Source organism: Ananas comosus, linkage group 1 (assembly GCF_001540865.1).
Source record: "Ananas comosus cultivar F153 linkage group 1, ASM154086v1, whole genome shotgun sequence".
NCBI lineage: Eukaryota > Viridiplantae > Streptophyta > Magnoliopsida > Poales > Bromeliaceae > Ananas > Ananas comosus.
Window position 1 is genome coordinate 14,283,293 of NC_033621.1, and position 19,029 is coordinate 14,302,321.

Genomic DNA, 19,029 nt, shown 5'->3' on the forward strand with positions numbered 1-19,029 from the left:
CATCTAGCCGTGCAGTACTCGCATGACTATTTTGATCCAAAACTTGCAGGACCCGCGTCATTTGTCCAAGCGCCAGACTAGGCTCCTGTTGGCCAGATTGACCACTAGTCTCACCCTCGGCAGGTAAAATCGCTTGGCGCTCTACGACATTCTCCGAATTACTGGACTGTTCGCTCCCAGAATTTCTAGGAACGGCCATGTTACGGAGATTCATGGCATTCTCATCAGCCATAATTTGTATAAAATGTAAATTTACCTAAAAAGTTGAGTCCCATCGGGCGTGCCAAAAAATTGTTGCGTGCCGATCGTCCCGACCCTTGACCTAGTCAAAGATCTTCCTCAAAAAGCGCGTCGGGGTTGAAACGGCTCCGAAAGATGACCCTCGAAGTGTGCGCCCTTTTACTGAACAAGGGATTCGGCTGATGAGGGATCTAATTAGCAGGGTCCGAAAACTCTATTCTCTCTTTGGTTCGGTCGGATGAGCCGAATGGGAAGCCGGAAACTCGACCAGGAGATGAGCCGAACGGCTAACACAACACAAGATCTGGCCGGCCTAAAGAGCCGAAAATGACTTTCTATTGAATGAACCAGTAGAGAGTACAGGAAGAAGGGTTTTACTTTACAACGGAGTGATGCCCAGGGGGCAGACAGACTCCAGGATTCTAAATTACCAAGCTACTCCTAGAAAAAGCGATAAATGTAGGAAGGAAAGATGCGATAAAATAAGGGTGGTCTTTTGTTCGCAGGGGAAAAAAACCCTTTTTCAGGGTGTTATGAACCTATTTATAGAGTCGCCCTTGAGTTGGTTATAGCCCTTGCACGATCAGCCATTATTTCCTGTTATTTTGGACCACCTTCGACCGATCAGAACCGTCTATAATTGCTTGCGGTTGCTATAACTCCCTCGATTTTGGTGCGGTTCGTGTTCCTTCTGGTGCCCCTAATGTACTCTCGGTGCACCGCTGAGACCGCTGTACTGGTATAGACTCGGCGTGCCAGCTGTTCGCGCCGAATTAGCTCAACAGTTATATTTAATTATCAAAATTCAAAGAATTTTTTTTATATATCTTAAAGTCTTATAGAATTATGGGTACGACATCAGATCAAAATCCTGTGTATATAATAAGTAAATTCACTTGAGTAGAGATGTGAATAGAGAAGCACAGTGCACTATTTGTTAAAGTTAAGGAGACGTGATTGTCAAAGTTGAAAGTTGAGATGCCTATTTGCAAAAAAAGTTAAAAGTTTATGATGTGTTTGTACATTTTTTTAAAAAAATAAAATCTCTCTAAAACTAAACAGAAGAAGATGAAGCTGACTATCCTAGAATAGAAGAAAACAATAGGGAGACAATATATAGATCAGTCCCTCGACTCTATCCACCACCTAACAAGTAAATCAAACGCATAAACCTTAATGCCTATAACTAAAGAAACTAAGCATAGAGAAAATTACAGGCAAAAGCAATCAACCAGATCTCGATCTTGCTCAAACTCCCGACTTCAAACTGCATATCAAAAACTTCTCCACTTCCAGATACTCCAAATTTTTTAGTTTGAAAGATGTTCTTAAAAGTTATGACGTCGAGCGAAAAATTCAGAAGAAAGAAAAGTCCTGAGTAGAAAAAGAGAAGAGCAAGAAAGAGACTAAAAAACTAGAAAATTATAGAGAAAAAAATTGAAAAACAACTAATAATATAAAAAACTATAGAAAAGAAAAGAATACAATTCGAATTTAATCAAATTTGAGTGGGAGTGCTGACCAAATCCAGCCAAAGGGCTGGAGAGTGGACATAATAATTGTGAAATAGTGGTATTAATAGTAGCATTTATTTTGATATAAGAACCTCGATGAACTTGATCGTAAGTCATAAATTCAGTTGACTTCTTTCGTTCTCCACTTTTAATAAAAATTATTAAAATATTATCTATCTTAATTAGTAATTTAATTAAAATTTATCTATGTTTAGATTAGATAGTTGTGGTGAAATAAAAACTAATAGGGCTGAAAAATTACTTACGTACTTAGCTAAATTTTAACAAAACAAACAGCAGAAATAAAGGTAACTTACTTTCAAGTAAGTTACTTGCATCAAAATAAGCAACTAATAAAAGAAAAGTTGGCTTATGAGAAACTTGAACTTCATTATATTTGAATTTTCCTAGTATTCGAGTTTGTGGAAAGATGAACACAATCGGTAGGTTTTGGAGGCTTACACAAAGAGAATTTAATACTTGTTTAGCCTCATATGGGCATATCCACTCCAAGCAAGATAATTGGGCACTAAAATTCAATAATCTTCCTTTAGAGGAAAAGATTTTTTTTTTCTATTTTTTTTTACAATTAGAGGAAAAGATTTTTCACATTTGCTGCAATTTGTATAAAAATTCATCTCAATTGATAGATGCAGATTCACAGAAAATCTAATGCTTCGAAAATTCTCATACATTGGACGAGTATCTTATCTATCTCAAGTAATAGTTGTGATTAGAAAAATAACATAACAAACGGTAAAAATATATAGAACTCATTTGAACCACAGATTATTCTGTCTTTCAAAATTTTATTTTTACTATTCAATATTTGAATTTGTGAAATCTGAATTAATCAATAATATTTTAATTTTAAAATTTAAATACATTATTTGTTTTTATAAATTTAATTAGTATATTATATCAAAATTTTGCAACTATAGATTTATGAATTCATTAACACGATCCTTGTTCAGCCACCGTTAATTCCACAATCCAATCATCATCCTCCTCACTCACCCTTGCCAAATGATCCAATACACCGCCCATAACACCAAACACCGGATCCGACCAATCCCCTCCTGCCACGAACTCCCTGACCTCGTCGCCCACCTCGATCGCGCTGCACCCGGGGACGCGCTTCCCCACGCCCCGGCGCCGCATCTCCCGCCGCGTGCGCGCCACGTCATCCCACCTCCGCGCCGCCGCGTACGTGTTCGACAAAATTACGTAATTGCCCCCGTCCCCGGGCTCCAGCTCCACCAGCCGCTCGATCGCCGTCACCGCCGCTGGGATGTCGCCACGCGTCCTGCACGCGCTCAGCAGCGCGCCCCACACGCGCGCGTCGGGTCTCACGGGCATTTCGTCGATCACCTTCCGCGCGTGCTCGATCCTCCCCAACCTGCCGAGGATGTCCACCAAACACCCGTAGTGCTCCACGCCGGGAATTATATCGTACTTGCTCTGCATCGCGTCGAAGAATCCGAGGGCTTCGTCGAGCATCCCCGCGTGCGAGCAGGCGCACAGAAGCGCGAGGAAGGTGACCGCGTTGGGCCGCGCGGACCCCTCCCGCTCCATCTCCGCGAACATCGCGATCGCGCCGCGGGCCCTGCCGTGCGCGGCGAGCCCCGCGATCATGGCGCTCCACGTGACCACGTCTCTCTGGGGCGTTTCGTCGAACACCCGGAGCGCGAGGTCGACGCCGCCGCACTTGGTGTACATCTCGATGAGCGCGTTGCACACGACGGTGCTGCGCAGGAGCCCGCGCTTGTCCGCGTAGGCGTGGATCCACTTCCCGAGCTCCAGCGCGCCCAGTTGGGCGCACGCGGGCAGCACAGACACCACGCTGATCTTGTCGGCGACCACCCCTTCCATTTGCATCTCCCGGAACGCGTCCACGGCCTCCGCGTAGCGGCCGATGTTGGCGTACCCGGAGATCAGCGCCGTCCACGAGACCACCGTTTTGTTCGGCATGGAAGTGAACAAAGCTCTCGCCCTTTTCATCTGCCCTAGGCGCGCGTAGGCTGAGACCAGCGTGTTCCACGAGACCACGTCTCGCTCGCGCATTTCGTCGAACACCTTGTGCGCGAGCGGTAGCGCGTCGCATTTGGTGTACGTCTCGATGAGAGAGTTTTGGATTACGGAGTTGGGGCTCAGCCCGGATTTGATCACGTTGGCGTGAACTTGGTTCCCGAGATCCAGGTCGAGGAGGCCTCCGGAGGCTTTGAGAACGAAGGGGTAGGTGAACCGGTCGGTAAAAATTGGATCTTGGTCGCGTGAGCGCCGCAGCATTTGGATGTACGTGGCGATTGCTTCGCGATGGCGATCGTTTTGGGTGTAGGCTTTGATCATGGCGTTGTAGAGGAACACGTTGGGCTCTTCTATTTGGGTGAATACTAGGGCGGCGTGGTCGATCCTTCTATTGGCGTTGCAGATGTTGACGATTTGGGTCGACAGGTAGCTGCTTTGGGAGAGGGAGGAGACCACGATGTAAGCATGGATTCGCCTCAGTTCGTCGAAGCTATCGCAGTTTCTCAATTTGGGCATTACCCTATCCTCCATTTCCTTCATTACCCAATTAGGGATTCTCATTGTGGTTGGAAATGGACAGGGAGAGGATCGCGAAGTTGATTCGGAATTGCTCGAAGGGTTCACTTCTCGGAGTTGGAATTCAACTCCATGGGGCTGTGTGGAAGTCGGGATTTGTCTCTGATATCATATTGAGCAATGATCTTATAGATATGTATGGGAAGTGTGAGAGAATAGATGCGGCACGTAAGGTGTTCGGTGAAATGCATGAACGAAATGTGGTGTCCTGGACCGCGCTCATGGTTAGTTTCTTACAACAGGGTAATGCTGTTGAGTCTCTTAAACTATTTCATGAAATGGGGTTTTCGGGTGTTCGGCCGAACGAGTTTACGCTGTCGACTAATCTGAAAGCTTGTGGCGTTTTGGGTAATGCCAAATATGGGACTCAGATACATGGATTGTGTTTTAAAACCGGTTTTGAATCGCACTCTGTAGTGGGGAATTCGGTTGTATTCATGTATTCTAAGAGCTGTAGAATTGAGGAAGCGAAGCGGATGTTTGATATAATGCAATTAAAGAATCTTATTACTTGGAATGCCATGATTTCAGGCTATGTACATGGAGGAAAAGAGAGGGACTCTTTACTTCTATTCAAAGCGATGCGAGAACTCCTCCACTTGCCCGATGAATTCACCTTTGCCAGTTTATTAAAAGCATGTGGTGGTCTCGGAGCTTTTCACGAAGGAACCCAACTTCATGCTTCCATCATAACCAGTGGGATATGTAGTTCGCACAATTCAATTCTCTCAGGGGCACTTATTGATCTCTATGTTAAATGTCGGGATATACCGCAAGCGAAGAAAGTGTTTGATCAAAGCATGGTGAAGAATGCAATACAATGGACGAACCTTATCATAGGCTATGCACAGGAAGGGCTTTTAGAAGAAGCCGTGGATCTATTTCGTCAGCTTTGGAAATCGGGGATCCGAGTCGATGGTTATGTTCTTTCTAGCGTCACTGGTTTATTTGCAGATTTTGCTCTAATAGAGCAAGGAAAGCAAGTTCATTCTTTTGTGATCAAGGACCCATCTGGATTAGATCTATCTGTATCGAACTCGCTTATCGATATGTACTTTAAGTGTGGACTCATTGAAGAAGCTGAAACTCTTTTTGGAGATATGCAATTAAAAAATACTGTATCATGGACAACGATGATCAATGGCTATGGAAAGCATGGGAATGGCCTTGATGCAATAAAAATGTTTGAATTGATGCGAGTGGAAGGAATTGAGCCTGATGAGGTAACCTTCTTAGCCTTGCTATCAGCATGTAGCCACGCTGGCTTAATAAAAGAATGTCGATTCTATTTCAACAAAATGGTCCGTGAATTAGGGTTCAGGCCGAAAGTTGAGCATTATGCTTGCATGGTTGATCTCCTTGGCCGAGCCGGCCAGTTACAAGAAGGTAAAGATCTTATACTTAGCATGCCAATGAAACCTTCTCCTGGTATATGGCAGACACTTCTGAGTGCATGTCGGATGCACAGAGACTTGGAAATTGGTAAGGAAGTGGGAGACATATTAATAAAAATGGATGGTTTTAACCCTGCGAACTATGTAATGCTGTCAAACATTTTTGCAGAGGCAGGGAAGTGGAGGGAGTGTGAGAGAGTAAGGGAGAGAATGAGAAGGAAAGGGTTGAAGAAACAAGGAGGGTGCAGTTGGGTTGAGATAAATAAAGAGGTGCATTACTTTTACGGAGGCGATGATAGCCATCCAATGAATGATGAGGTACATAGAGTTCTAAAGGAGGTCGAGAAGAGAATGAGAGAAGAGTTGGGGTATGAATTCATGGTTAGCTCTGTGTTGCATGATGTAGAGGACGAGTCGAAGGAGGAAAGCTTGAGAGCGCACAGTGAGAAACTGGCTATTGGGTTTTGGTTGGCAAGAGAGGGCTTAGAGAAGAAAAAGAAGGGATGTGAGGAGGTGATTAGGGTTTATAAGAACCTTAGAGTGTGTGGGGATTGCCACAAGTTTATCAAAGGATTGTCGAGGATGATCGGGAGGGTGCTAGTGGTGAGAGATGCTAATAGGTTTCATAGGTTTGAAGGTGGCTTTTGTTCTTGTGGAGATTACTGGTGAGCTCCCTGAGATGTGGAACTAGTAGACAATTGTTTTGACTAGATATTAACACAGAATTTTACGTGGTTGGATCGCAACATCACCAACTTCATTGCATTAAAAAGATCAATAGTTTGCAAAACTGAGAATTGTGAAGAATCAGCTTTTCTGTTGATTATTAAATGAAATCCAAGGGTTCTGTTTTGGGATCTTGTAATCTGCATTGATTAGTTGCGGTATTGTATGGGTTTATGGTCCAATGTTTGAAGCTTGGTATAGTTAGTTTCCAGTTGACTGAATCACTGAACCAAGTATAGCCGCAGGAAGGGCTGAAAACTGATGAATTTTATGATACACATAAAATCTCATTTAATGTTGAATGATCAAATCTACGAGTTCGTACATCCATTTGCAACTGTTAAGAAGGATTATTTGCTGTAACTGGAGCCAGCTGCAGTTAGAATTGTTGGGATCTGTTCTTCGGGAGCTGCATTTCATGTACAGATGACTTCGAATTTGTAAGTTGCACTCTTGATTCTTACTTGGTCTGAAATACTTTTAAACCTGAAGTGCCTAGTTAAGATATATTCTACAACATATGAAAGGTGGAAGTAGTAACATCATCTTTGTTCCATGTGCAGCGGTTATCCTTTTCTTTCTTTAATCTCTGTTGTTTTCCCTATCCTTTCCCTTTATTCGATAGGGTAAAGAAGAAAAGAGGGAGAGAGAACAGAGAGGCAAAAAGAGAGGAAAATGACAGAGGGCATAAATGAAAAAACAGAAAATGCAAGTAGCACAGGAATTGTTTTCTAAAAGATCGATCTAATAAGATGCCCAAGGTCATGAAATGCGTAGAGAATTGACTGGTGGGGCCAAAAATGGGGAGTTAACCTACTAGATAATTAATATCAGAACTAACCCATTGTAAAGTGCATGATTGGGATTGAGCTCATGACCTCACAAAACTAAAGTGGTTTAGAGAATTAGAATTGACTCAGGAACTATGTTATCTAAAAGATGATCTGATTGGGAATGGGGCTTAGGTGTATGCTAATAGAGATCATGCTTGAGTTTTGTTTCTCAGGTTGACGGATCGACACAACAAAATGAGCCTTGGAGGTTGTTAATGCATTATATTCTGACCCATTCTCAATTCCCTGTTCTTTTCTGTTTGAGTTGGTTGGACCTGGCACAGCCAATTACTACTCATCCAGCCAGTTTCTTCTAACCATTTGATTAAGGTGAGCCGCATACATATAACAAAGTTCCTGCTTATTCTCTCTTAGCTGCAGTTCTCTTCATTTCGTCAACCTTTTCAACCATTTGATGAAATTGCCTCTTGCTTTCTTCAGAGATGAGGATTGTCGATGAAGAGGAATCAAACTAAAGGTGCATATGAAGAATCACAAAGCATCATGTAAGTACATCTGCAAGCTTTAATTTTCTTTTCGCATTAGTCAATCTCTTTATCCTTATCTGAGAAGATCCCATTCTACTCTCTTTTGGTGATTCTTTTTGCATGTTCACTCTTTGCAAATGTGGTCACAGTTCTATGTTGATCCGTGTCCACTCTTTGTTCACTTATTTCGCACATTTTCTGTATAATAGGACAGCTTTGCATTAGTAAATGTTATCCGAATTATTCCACTTTTCGGAGCAACAATTTTTGTGGACATGTGACTGTACAATATTTGGATTAAAACAAAATTGAAACTGAAGCTGTGTGAAACATGTGTGAAGACTATTCGAAGGATCTTGGATACGGGTGTTTGAATCCAAAAGACAGTCAAAAAATATGATACTCATCTTTACTTTCTTTAAATTATAATATAAACATTAGACAACTAGAAATTTTCTCTAAAGAAAAATGCAAAGAAAATAAAAGTAAGGCAACTTGCGAAGGGAAAGAACGGAAGGAAAGGGGACAAATTAGAACTTAGACTTTTTATCTAAAGTTTCTAGATTCCAGCACTAAAGATAAGAATTAAAAAAGAAAATAAAGAGGTAAAAAGAAAGAAACCTAAGCCTTCTTCAGGTCTTTCTCTTCTTTATTCTCCACTATATTCCTTTCAATTCTTTTTCTCTCTTTCATTCTGTGTTACTTTATTATTCCAGTGGATGGAGAAACACACTTTTATTACACTTCCTATTAGTAGTCAAAAACGGGTATGTTATATTAACAAAAGTGATGAAGATTGGTTTGGTCAAAACTCAAAGGTTGAAGGTAATATGCCTACTTGTAAGTAAATACCTTCCCTCATCAACTAGAATTCCTTTATTGTGGGCCTGCTTTGGATTGTTTATGGCTTGTTGTTTTCAGTTTTCATTGGCCTAGTAGAGTTTAAAATGGCTTGAGAAACAAAGCTATCAACAACTAATTCGACAACTTCAGCTGTAGAGGCTCCTTTTTCCAGGTTTCCTCTGATTTTGCTCATAAGATGACAACAATTTTAGTATATCCCTGTTTGTTTGGGGAATGATATTAATACTACAAGAATTGTCATTGAATCTGATCGAGTTTATCATATGAATAACAACAAAAAAATTATTACTATATGTTTGTCATGTTTTATAGTTATCTATAGATATATTAAATCCTGAGTTCTACTGTGGCCGACGTGTCGCCTCCTCAGCGCCCCCCTCTCCCGTTCCCTCTTGCGCCCGGCTCGCGCGGTTCCTTCATCCCCTCTCTCCATTTTTTTTTTTTTTCAGCGCGGGCGCAGCGCAGGCCGGGGNCGGCGGGTGCGCGACCCGCGCGAGCAGGCACCAGGCGCGGGTCCCGCGCATAGTAGTAGAGATACACTTCAGAATATATTTTCTTGTAAAGAAACATTGTTGAAAAAGAAGATTTTGGTCATTCGCTTCTCACAACCATATCTGCTTTTGACTTCTCACAACCAGATCTGCTTTTGACTCTTTCTATAGAGAGAGTAGGACTCTCCCCCGTATTTTGAGAAAGCTTGAAATTCATGTCTTTTATCTTTCGCATATTTCTTGGCATCCAATATTCTTGTAAGAAAATTTTCTTTCGCTGATGGTGTAGCTTTTATATTATCTTTCATCTTTTTGCACAAGATTGACAAATGATGCACAAAGCATTGGTAGGCGAACGATGCGCAAAGTTAGATAATAGTATTAGAAATATGGAATGGAATAAAGCATTGCTAGATAATGATGCACAAGATGAGGAGATGCACGGGACGCTGGAAATAATTTCTATTTATTTATCAGTAAAAAGACTGTTTGAGCTACCAAATTCTCGTATATTTGAGAAAGAAGAGACCCACTATGGGAAATGTTAGGTTCACAACGAAACTTAGCACTATATTATGCTTGTTGTGCCTCTCTTACTTTTCATTTTTGGCTCCACCCTGCTTATTTGGCAAATAAGTTTCGAGTAGGTTTGCGCACGAAGAACAGCGAAGTGCATGAATAGTAAGAAAAAATTGATACTAGTGTAAGTAATACTTGGGTGAGCGTAATGAATCGTTCAGGGGAGAGTTGATTGGTTTACATAATATCATTTTTAAAACATTTTAAAAGGGTAGTTTATGCTTATTATGTCAAGCTTTATTGATTGAATAGATAACAATTTGTTCAGCTACTTTCTCTACAGTATGCAGAAGCTTGAGTTCTAAATTATCATCCCAATAATTGAAGTTAGAGTTGTTTTCTTTTTTTACCTTCTAAATGCACAAATGCATTTGTACAATTTCTTCAATAAGCCTTTTTTTTTTTTTTTTCCTTTCTGCAAGCAATGTGTTCATCTCTTACAACAATTCTTTTGTGTTGATAGATTAAATGGCTAAGGTCGGAAAATTATATGAAAACTGTACTCCAATATGGGGAGAAGAAGCAACGGTCGAAACGCACAAGTCAGAATATCCAGCCACGGCAACGGGCCACATATAATTCTGGTTCATATGCATATGAAAAATACTACATATACATCAGTATATAAATATAAATTTTACAATTCACCCGTCATAGGATTCATAAAATTTCTTTGGATTTTTAATAAAAAAGAAGGGTTGGATGAATAGAACGTAAAATTTATATACACTCTAGGGGTGTGTTTTGTTCACTTCTTTTTTACCATAGAATCGGAATGGGAATGAGTGAATCCATTTATGGGTGTTTGGTACGTGGGAGTCCCATTCCGATTCCGATTCCCGAGTGGAATGGGAATCGCTCAATCACCCTTTTTTCAATCCGGCCTAGAAGGTCGGATTGAAAGTTGAATCCGGACGGAATAGATATTTATTCGGATTAAATTTATTTTTTCAACTTTTTTAATTAAAATATAAGTTAAAATTTAAAAATTAAATATATAATTTTAAATTTTAATTTGAACTTAAATTAAAAATTAAAATTTAATCAAGTATTTCGAATCTAACTTATGAATTTGAATTTAAATTAAATTTTAATTTATATAAAGTTCATTCAAATTTTATTTCAAACTTAAATTAAATTTATGAATTCAAATTAAAATTAAAATTATAATTTTAAGTTTGAATTTGAATAAATTAAAATTTAGTTTCATATTTTGAATTATCCACTCAACTTCAAAGTTTAATTTTTTTTAAAAAAATAGATTTAAAATTTTGACATTATTTCAAAATTTTGATGTAAATATTTAATATTTAATATTTAATTTGAATTTAAATTAATATATTATAAAGATAATGTTAGTATATTAATTTGATTATGTTTTTATATTAATCTGAACTAAATATCGACAATGGGAATGATTTATTTCGATTCCGATTCAGGTGATGAATCAAACAGAATTAGATAATGAGTCATTTCGATTCTAATTCCAGCTTATTTTGATTCCGATTTCGATTCTGACTCCAACTTCGAACCAAACATGGGAGTGTACCGGTAGCATTGCTTTATACATATCTGCATTCTCAGATAACGATCGTCAAAATGGAATTAGTTTCTTTCCTTCTAATTCTTCCTTTTACACTGCATTCCACTAAATAAAAAATCTTTATTCATTTTTACAAGCATATATTTATATATTTATCCACCTATACTATTCTAGGGCATGTTTGTTTCATCCAATCTCCGCCACGAAAATCCTTCACCTTGCTGAACTGCAAGTACAGACGATTGCGGGAAATCGACGAACTCACAGATTGGAGGCTGGGAGCTGATGAGAGAAAACGGTTTGTGACCACCGGCACCGACTTTGTGTACAGCATGGAAGCCACCATTTTGCCCCATTCTACGGTGAAGTAGTCTAAGATTGGGTGCATTGCCCGGAACTCGCAAACTCTGCCCTCTTCCAACCCCAGAAAAACAAATATACCCTTATTCTCCGAAAGCAGTTTGTATTTCTAAACTCCGTAATGAAATTCTACATTGTTCTAGTATGGCATTACATGAATTGTCTTGCTATCGAATCCGGCGAGGCCGCCGTTCTTTACCGCACCCGCCGTGTAAATTATTCGGAGGAGATCTCCTGCCATCCGCGCCGCCGCGGGCGAGCACTCCCGCTGCATCACTTCCAGTAACTTCCCCAGCCCCCCCGGCACCGCCAGCATTGCCTCCCTCGCCCTCTTATCGCCCCCTCCTCCGCCGCCGCCGCAGCACACGGCCCACAGCGCCGCCACCGCCGCCTCCCTCCCCACGGCCTCGACCCTCGTGATCCTCCCCATCAGCGCCCCCACCACCGCTGCCGGTTCCCCCGCGATGCCACCCTCCCGTCCGCGCACCCCGCTCCGCCCCACCAGCGCCATCCCCTGCTCCGCCGCCGCCGCCGACACCTCCGCCCGCGATCGCCCGCGCCAGCGCCGCCCCCCCGCCGCCCGACCATCCGCGCCCGTGCCCTCCTCTTCCCCGCCGCCGCCGCCGCCGCCATGCACCCGATCGCCGCCTCCGCCGCCGCCCCTCCCTCCCCCATCATCCTCACCAGCTCCGGGAACAGCTCCTCCCTCTCCGCGATCGCGGCCCTCGACTCCTCGCCGCAAACCCTAGCGGGCGACGCTAGGATCGACTCCAGAACCCTAACGGCGTCGATCCGGGACCCGATCCCCCGCCCGTTCCGCACGACCGCGAGGAGCGCCGAGACGGATCGGTCCAGATCCGCGACGAGCGCGGCGATCGCGCTCTCCTTATCGCCCTTCCCGACCCGATCCGACCCCAGCATCAGCGCCAAAACCCGAACCGCCGCCTCCGAATCCCCGCCCTCCCCCGCCGCCGCTATCCGCGACGCGATCTCCGCGGCGGAGGGGTCGGATCGCCCACCGCCGTCGTCGTCTTCGGCGGCGGCGGAGAGGATGAGGCGGCGGAGGGCGAGGTTGGGGACTAGGTGGGTGGAGGGGAGGGGGAGGCGCGTGGCGGGGCAGGTGCGGTGGCCGGAGTCGAGCCACCGCTGGATGGAGGAGCGGTCGTAGGTGACCCCGGTGCACAGGCTCACCGGCGACCGCATCACCTCCAGTGAGATGGGGCACCGGAACAGGGGCGGTAACCTCACCTCCAACGGCTCCGGTAATCGCCGGCGCCGGGGACGCTGCTCCGCACCTGGTTGTCCCATGGTGGGGAGGGGTCTTGTTATGCGGACGTACGCATAAGAGGGAGGAGGATGGGGTGTGGGTTGCGGGGGTGGGTGGATTTAAAGTGCGCGGAGGGCACTGGGAGGAGTCAAAAGTGATGACGTCGCCGGTCAACGGTACGATTCTTGACTCTTCTTTGATTGTGATTCCCGTTTTGTGACTAACTAATTAATAATGAGCGTGTTTGAAAAAGGAGCCCAAACTAAAAAAGTGACATCTATTAAATTTATATTACTACGAGACAAGTTATTCTTTATCCTCATCATTATTTGATAATTTTCAGTTTCTTCATCAAAATTTTAATTACTATATTTAATTAATTCATCTAAATGTTTTTATTATCAAATTTTTAATGATAAACTGTCTTTACCCTTTCCTTTTAAACTTTTAATTAATACATCTAAACGTTACCGTTATCAAACTTTCAATGGCAAATTGTCCTTCACCTTCTATTCCTGCATGAAACTTTCGCTAATATATTTAATTAATACATTTAAACGATTTCAGTACCAAATTTTTCCTCCATCAGATTTTTTATTTCCATTCAATTAATCAATTCTCCATCTCTCACCTTTTTCCATACATCATTGCCTCCCTCCCTCTCTCCCTCCCTCTCTCACTAATGCGCGCCTATGTCCCACATCCGCCGCGGCCGAAGGGATCGTCATCATTTTCACTACCATCGTCACCGGAGAATGCGTCATCAGCTCCATTCCTGTTACCAATAGTGAGGGACCTTTCGTGACTGTTGCAAGTGAAGAATACAAAAGAATATTTAAAGTTATTTTATTATTAATTACTCATAAAATTTTTACTTGTTACAAAACGCGGGCTCTTTCACTAGTTTTAGTATTAAACATGCTCCAGTAATACGAAAACTCAATAATTATAAAACTTCTTAAAATCTAGGCCATATATTTCATTTGAGTCTTGCATTATAAATTACTTCAATAATCTCACCGCATTCTTTTGTTATTGTTTCAAATAAATTCAAAATTTTGAGATAATTGGCGACTTAGATTGTATAATTTTTCTAAAACTAATTGATATATCATATTATTCCATATATTAATATCTATTTAATTTATAACGCAAAATAGATAACAAATCAGATAGAGTGTTGTCGCAAAAAATTAAAGCCTTTATTAACTTAAAGCAACTATAGTGGTTGGGAGATGCAAGCATTTTGTGTTTGTTAGGTTCTCCGCTGGGATTTGACGGACTCGAAGCATGCTAAGTTCAGTCGCTTGAAACAAAACATCAATTATTTGAGCTCAATCGTCTCTCCGCCGAAATTGAAACACTCTAAAACTCAAAATCTTGGCTTGGCCTTAAAATAATGGCCAAAATTTCTGACAGAAAAATTGTCAAAATCATTAACATTGAAACGACTGCTGCTAAACCTATCGTAACTAGTACTACTGAAACCGACCGTTCCTAAAACAAATGGCGAAGAGTTTGGTGATTGATACCCGAGGTCCCAAATTCGAATCCTAGTTGATTCACATTTCCAGCTAAATTTATTTTTAAATGAAATAAACGACGCAGATAGCGTGCTACTTATCTCTCAAAAAAATATTAGTACTACTGTAAATTGTTGAAATTTCTACTAGAAACTGCCGAAACTATTCCTACCTTCGACCGGGAATATGAAAGCTACATTTATTCCTCCTAAATCGCTTGAGAAGTATGCTATCGGTTTCGTTGACGGGAGATCCAGAGTCTCCACTCTTCAAATCCGAGTCTACGAAAATCTCAGTCAAATTCAAAAATTAATAGTGTATGTTTGTCACCTGCCATATATTAGATGGCCCAGATGATCACTCTGTCTTTATTCACTAATTTTAACTAATTTAGCGACAACAAAGAGATATATATTCACTAATTTTATTTTATTATTTACTTGTAACTAATTTTTATCCACTAATGTGATTTTGTAAAGTATTACGACTCAATTCAATAATTTTTTTTACCTTCAAATTTATTAAGAATAATGATAAACTATGAGAAGGTAATTGATGTAATTTTTAATAAAATACGCTAATTAAAATAAAGGCCCAAATGCAAGAAGGATTACTATAATTTAGCCTTTTATCAAAATATACTACCCTAATATCTATTCTCTAAAAAGGAAAAATTGCTGTGTGCACCGGGTGTGTGACACATCGTGTACACCGCATCAATACAACTTGTTGAATGGTGTGCAAATTTATTATAATAAATCGAACAATGGTTTTTTCTCTGTTATTGATTTTTTTTAAACTAGTTCCTACGCGGCTAATAGATTTTTAAATATATAATTTTTATATAAATTTTAATTTTACAATATTAATCATCCAGCTAAGTAAAATTTAATGGGATTCAGTTGAGACTTGAGAATAACTCAATTCAATTCATTTAAAAATAAAATTTTTTATTTTGATTAAAATAGAGCTCGGCTGAATTCTATTTTAGTTTATTGCTTATTAAAAGAAGAAAAATTATTTTTATGTAATTATTTCTTTCAGTTAATCTTTAAATTTCGTAGCATTTTAGGCTATTGATAAAGCATAACTAAAAATCATTGCTTAGTGCAGTCGTTCTTATCCTGCGGAATTTACATGGCCGGGTTTGAAATATGCACATATATATTTACCAAATTTGATTCTCCCGATTTTTCTGATATTAGTAATGTGTTAGTTTGCACGTGCACGTTCATATTTACGGAGTTTGATTTTCCGACTTTTTAAGAAAAGTAAATAAACAAATAAGGTAAAATGTCAATAATAGCGGTGAGAATTTAAAATTAAATTATGAGATTTGGATGAGAGTTATTTGTACTATAAAAAAAAATTCTTCCAAATCCTCATGAATGAACTGTATTTTCGTTAGCTAATGGTATCAAATAATAGATTAGGAAATCAAAATGATCTAAGCGAATATTGTGTGTTGTGTAACATGTTGCAACCAATAATTTCTCATTGGAAAGTGATGAGGATTCCAAAGCTATATATATATGAGGACATAAATTGGGGCCTCGAATGTGACATTTTGAAGACTCTAGTTTGGTTCGTTTTGGATAGAAATTTTATACTACTAATTGTGTAGTAGGATAATTAGTTTTATTCATATTGTAATTAATAATTAGTTTAACTTTTCAAACTACAAAACACTACTCTTAACAAGATGTTAACACGCACAAGCTACTGTATTCTGAAATTAAATTTGAAGAATATGCTACATTACTATTAAACTATGTTCATGATATAAATATAGTAATGTTTATTTTTCATTCATAGATTAATATGATAATATAGGATCAAATTCAATTACTAAGGGTCTGTTTGTTTCAACGTAAGTAAAATTTAGATTGAAGTAGATTTTAGGTTGAACGAAAGTTCAGGTGATAATTACTTCACCTCCACTGTTTGTTCTTATAGCTGTGAAAGTGAAAAGTTCTGTTAATTCTGCTATTTGTTTGGCGAAAAGTAAATAGCTAAAAAGAACAGTTCCATACTTTCTCTATTAATTTGTTTTACCGAAAATTGTTAAATCCCCACACGAGTGTAAACTTACCTCCTACATTATATCATTCCATATTATATAACTTAATAAATAATAAATTATAATATAATAAATAAAAATAATTAAAATAAAATTTAAAATAATTATATTAATTTTTTTGGATATAAATTATAATAATGCATTAATAAAATATTAAAATTAAATAAATATTAACATTCAATAAATTATTTTTTATCGTATTTTAAATGTGCAAATTAAACGGTAAGTATTTGGCATGCCCTTTTAATTTATTTAGGAAGTTTGTAATATTTGGAAGGTAAGGAATTTGATCAAATATTTAGAACAAAATACTATATTCAATCTTCTGGTTATTATTTTGGGAATAATAAAATATGCTTTCTTGTTAAATTATGGATGTCGAATATTTTAAAAAGCAAAAAATTAAACTCTTTACTTTCAATCACACAAATTTTTTTTCAATTATTGGATACATTACTTTGACATTTGAATACACTATTTTTTATTTACTTAAAATATTTATAATATTTGGTAGATGTGGAGAACTATGATTAATGTAAAAAAAAAAAAGCATAATTAATGTCAAAAAAAGCATACTATATTGGATATTCAAGTAATATTCTCAAAATAAGATAAATTAATAAAATATGCTTCCTATCATATCATCACTTTCAAGGAAGGAGTTAAGATCAATCAATCTTCTATCTGCTAGTAATAAAATAAATAAATAAATCTTTATGGCGTAAAAAGTTATCATTCAATAATTTATTCTAACATTCAAATAGACTCTTAATATATATATATTTTTGTCTATGGTAGGGAGTATCGGGGGTAAATTACATTTTTGGTCCTCAAACTATGAGGTTGGTGGCAATTCCGTTTCCAAATTTTAGTTTATTATAATTTCTATTTTGAATTTTCTAAATTATTAAAATTAAGTTTCACAATCAAATTTAGTTGACTAAATATTAGTACGTTGCTAATTATGAAAGTAGTATAACAGTATTGTGACTGATAACATGATAATAATTAATATGCCATAGTACTTCTACATCAATGACAAGTCAATATTTTAGTTAAGCAAGTTAGATTGTGGAACTTTATTGCAACAACTATAAAGTTCGAATATAATAAATAAAAAATTTGAGAACCAAAATAACAAAATCCTCACAGTTTGAGAACCAAAAGTGTGGTTTAAGGACTTCTTTTTTTCTCTTTAACTTTTTTTTTCAGTAACATCTCTAGGTCATATTTCTATTTCTTTTTCTAACTAAGGTAAAATTTGAACTCAAAATCTAATATCCGAGGACCAGGACATCAACTATACGTATAAGATAGCGATGGTGAATAAGGCCGTCGGTGAGCCAAACACCAGCGAGTTAGAGCCGGCTAGAGTTCAGCTCGAAAATATTAAAGGTCGGCTCGTGACGAGTTTGAAAATTCTAACTTGTGTTGGACTCAGCAATTTATTCGAACTTAGCTAGTGCTCAACTCGTTAGATCAATGCTATCTTATTAGTTTATTAGCTCGTGACTCGGCTCCTTAGCTCAATTTTGTGTTCGTGTTCGTGTTGTACTGTGTTTCAAGAATTTTCTTTTATAAAGTCCATTTGAGCACCAAACAATTATTTGATAGAAGAACTGGATAGGATTCAGTTCACAACCTACAAAACCAAATCAAACACTTTTATCCAAAATAAAAAAAGTTCTAAAAAATAAAGTAAAAATGTCGCTACAAAATTCAAATCCATGTTCAATATGACAAGAAAACCTCTTGAAATACCCCCATCCGCCCATAAAAGAAACTAGAAGAGTACCAAAAAAAAAGGAAAAACTTCAAATACCCTCATGTGGTTTCGCATTTTTTCACTTTAGTATCCTGTTGTTTAAAATGTATCAAGTTAGTATCCTGTGGTTTCGCACTTTCTCATTTTTAGTATCCTATGGTTTCAAGTGTATCAAGTTAGTACTCTGTGGTTTCGCACTTTCTCACTTTAATACCCTGTGGTTTAATATTTTTTTAAATTATATACCCCGAAATAGATAATAAAAAGAGAAATTTGAAACCACATGGTACTAACTTGATACACTTGAAACTACAGGGGACTAAAGTGAGAAAGTGCGAAACCACAAGGTACTAACTTGACACACTTTAAACCATAGGATATTAAAATGAGAAAGTGCGAAACCACATGGGGGTATTTGAAGTTTCCCCAAAAGAAAATGAAGATCAGAAGAAATAAGCGAATCACTGGATGGACACAGGACACCCGTGCAGAATTGATCGGGGCAAGCTAGGGTTTTGAGCCATGGGAGAGTAGAATCTAGGGTTCTGACCTTCTGGGGGAGGAGGAACAGGGGCGATCGCCATCAATGGAGAGCTTGAGAGGGAGAGGGGAAAAGGTCATGCGGAGGGTGTGCGAAGAAAAAGAGAGAGAGAGTCAACTCTTTTTTCTTTTTTCCTCTATCCCAATTTTTCTCTTTCTGATATATCAAAGGATCCTGAGATATTTGTCGGCGGACTTGGAAAGCCACTTACAGGTGA

At 39.0% G+C, this 19,029-nt stretch overlaps 3 protein-coding genes across 5 annotated transcripts; 1 reads left to right on the top strand and 2 right to left on the bottom strand.

Moving 5' to 3' along the window:
* LOC109712945 (pentatricopeptide repeat-containing protein At2g20540) lies at nucleotides 2,697-4,329 on the bottom strand. The gene has a single exon (XM_020236777.1). It carries the CDS (start codon nucleotides 4,320-4,322, stop codon nucleotides 2,709-2,711), a length of 1,614 nt encoding a protein of 537 aa, XP_020092366.1. The 5' UTR covers nucleotides 4,323-4,329; the 3' UTR covers nucleotides 2,697-2,708.
* Nucleotides 4,289-11,778, top strand: LOC109712930 (putative pentatricopeptide repeat-containing protein At3g15130). 3 transcript variants are annotated; one of them, XM_020236750.1, is made up of 5 exons: nucleotides 4,289-6,918; nucleotides 7,485-7,641; nucleotides 7,753-7,817; nucleotides 10,197-10,317; nucleotides 11,451-11,778. In XM_020236750.1, the coding sequence occupies exon 1, from the start codon at nucleotides 4,355-4,357 to the stop codon at nucleotides 6,419-6,421; it is 2,067 nt and encodes a 688-aa protein (XP_020092339.1). In that variant the 5' UTR covers nucleotides 4,289-4,354; the 3' UTR covers nucleotides 6,422-6,918; nucleotides 7,485-7,641; nucleotides 7,753-7,817; nucleotides 10,197-10,317; nucleotides 11,451-11,778. The 3 variants fall into 3 exon arrangements, with proteins under 3 accessions (XP_020092339.1, XP_020092344.1, XP_020092352.1); XM_020236755.1 differs by lacking the exon at nucleotides 10,197-10,317; XM_020236763.1 differs by lacking the exons at nucleotides 10,197-10,317; nucleotides 11,451-11,778 and adding an exon at nucleotides 9,113-9,135.
* On the bottom strand, nucleotides 11,280-13,104 carry LOC109712950 (U-box domain-containing protein 27-like). Its single transcript, XM_020236791.1, is given in 2 exon segments — nucleotides 11,280-12,191; nucleotides 12,194-13,104. Coding segments are annotated over 2 exon segments (1,167 nt in total). The 5' UTR covers nucleotides 12,945-13,104; the 3' UTR covers nucleotides 11,280-11,775.

Excerpts from the sequence above, each read along its gene's own strand:
- LOC109712945 (XM_020236777.1), bottom strand. The coding sequence starts at position 4,322 with ATGAAGGAAATGGAGGATAGGGTAATGCCCAAATTGAGAAACTGCGAT.
- LOC109712930 (XM_020236750.1), top strand. The coding sequence starts at position 4,355 with ATGGACAGGGAGAGGATCGCGAAGTTGATTCGGAATTGCTCGAAGGGT.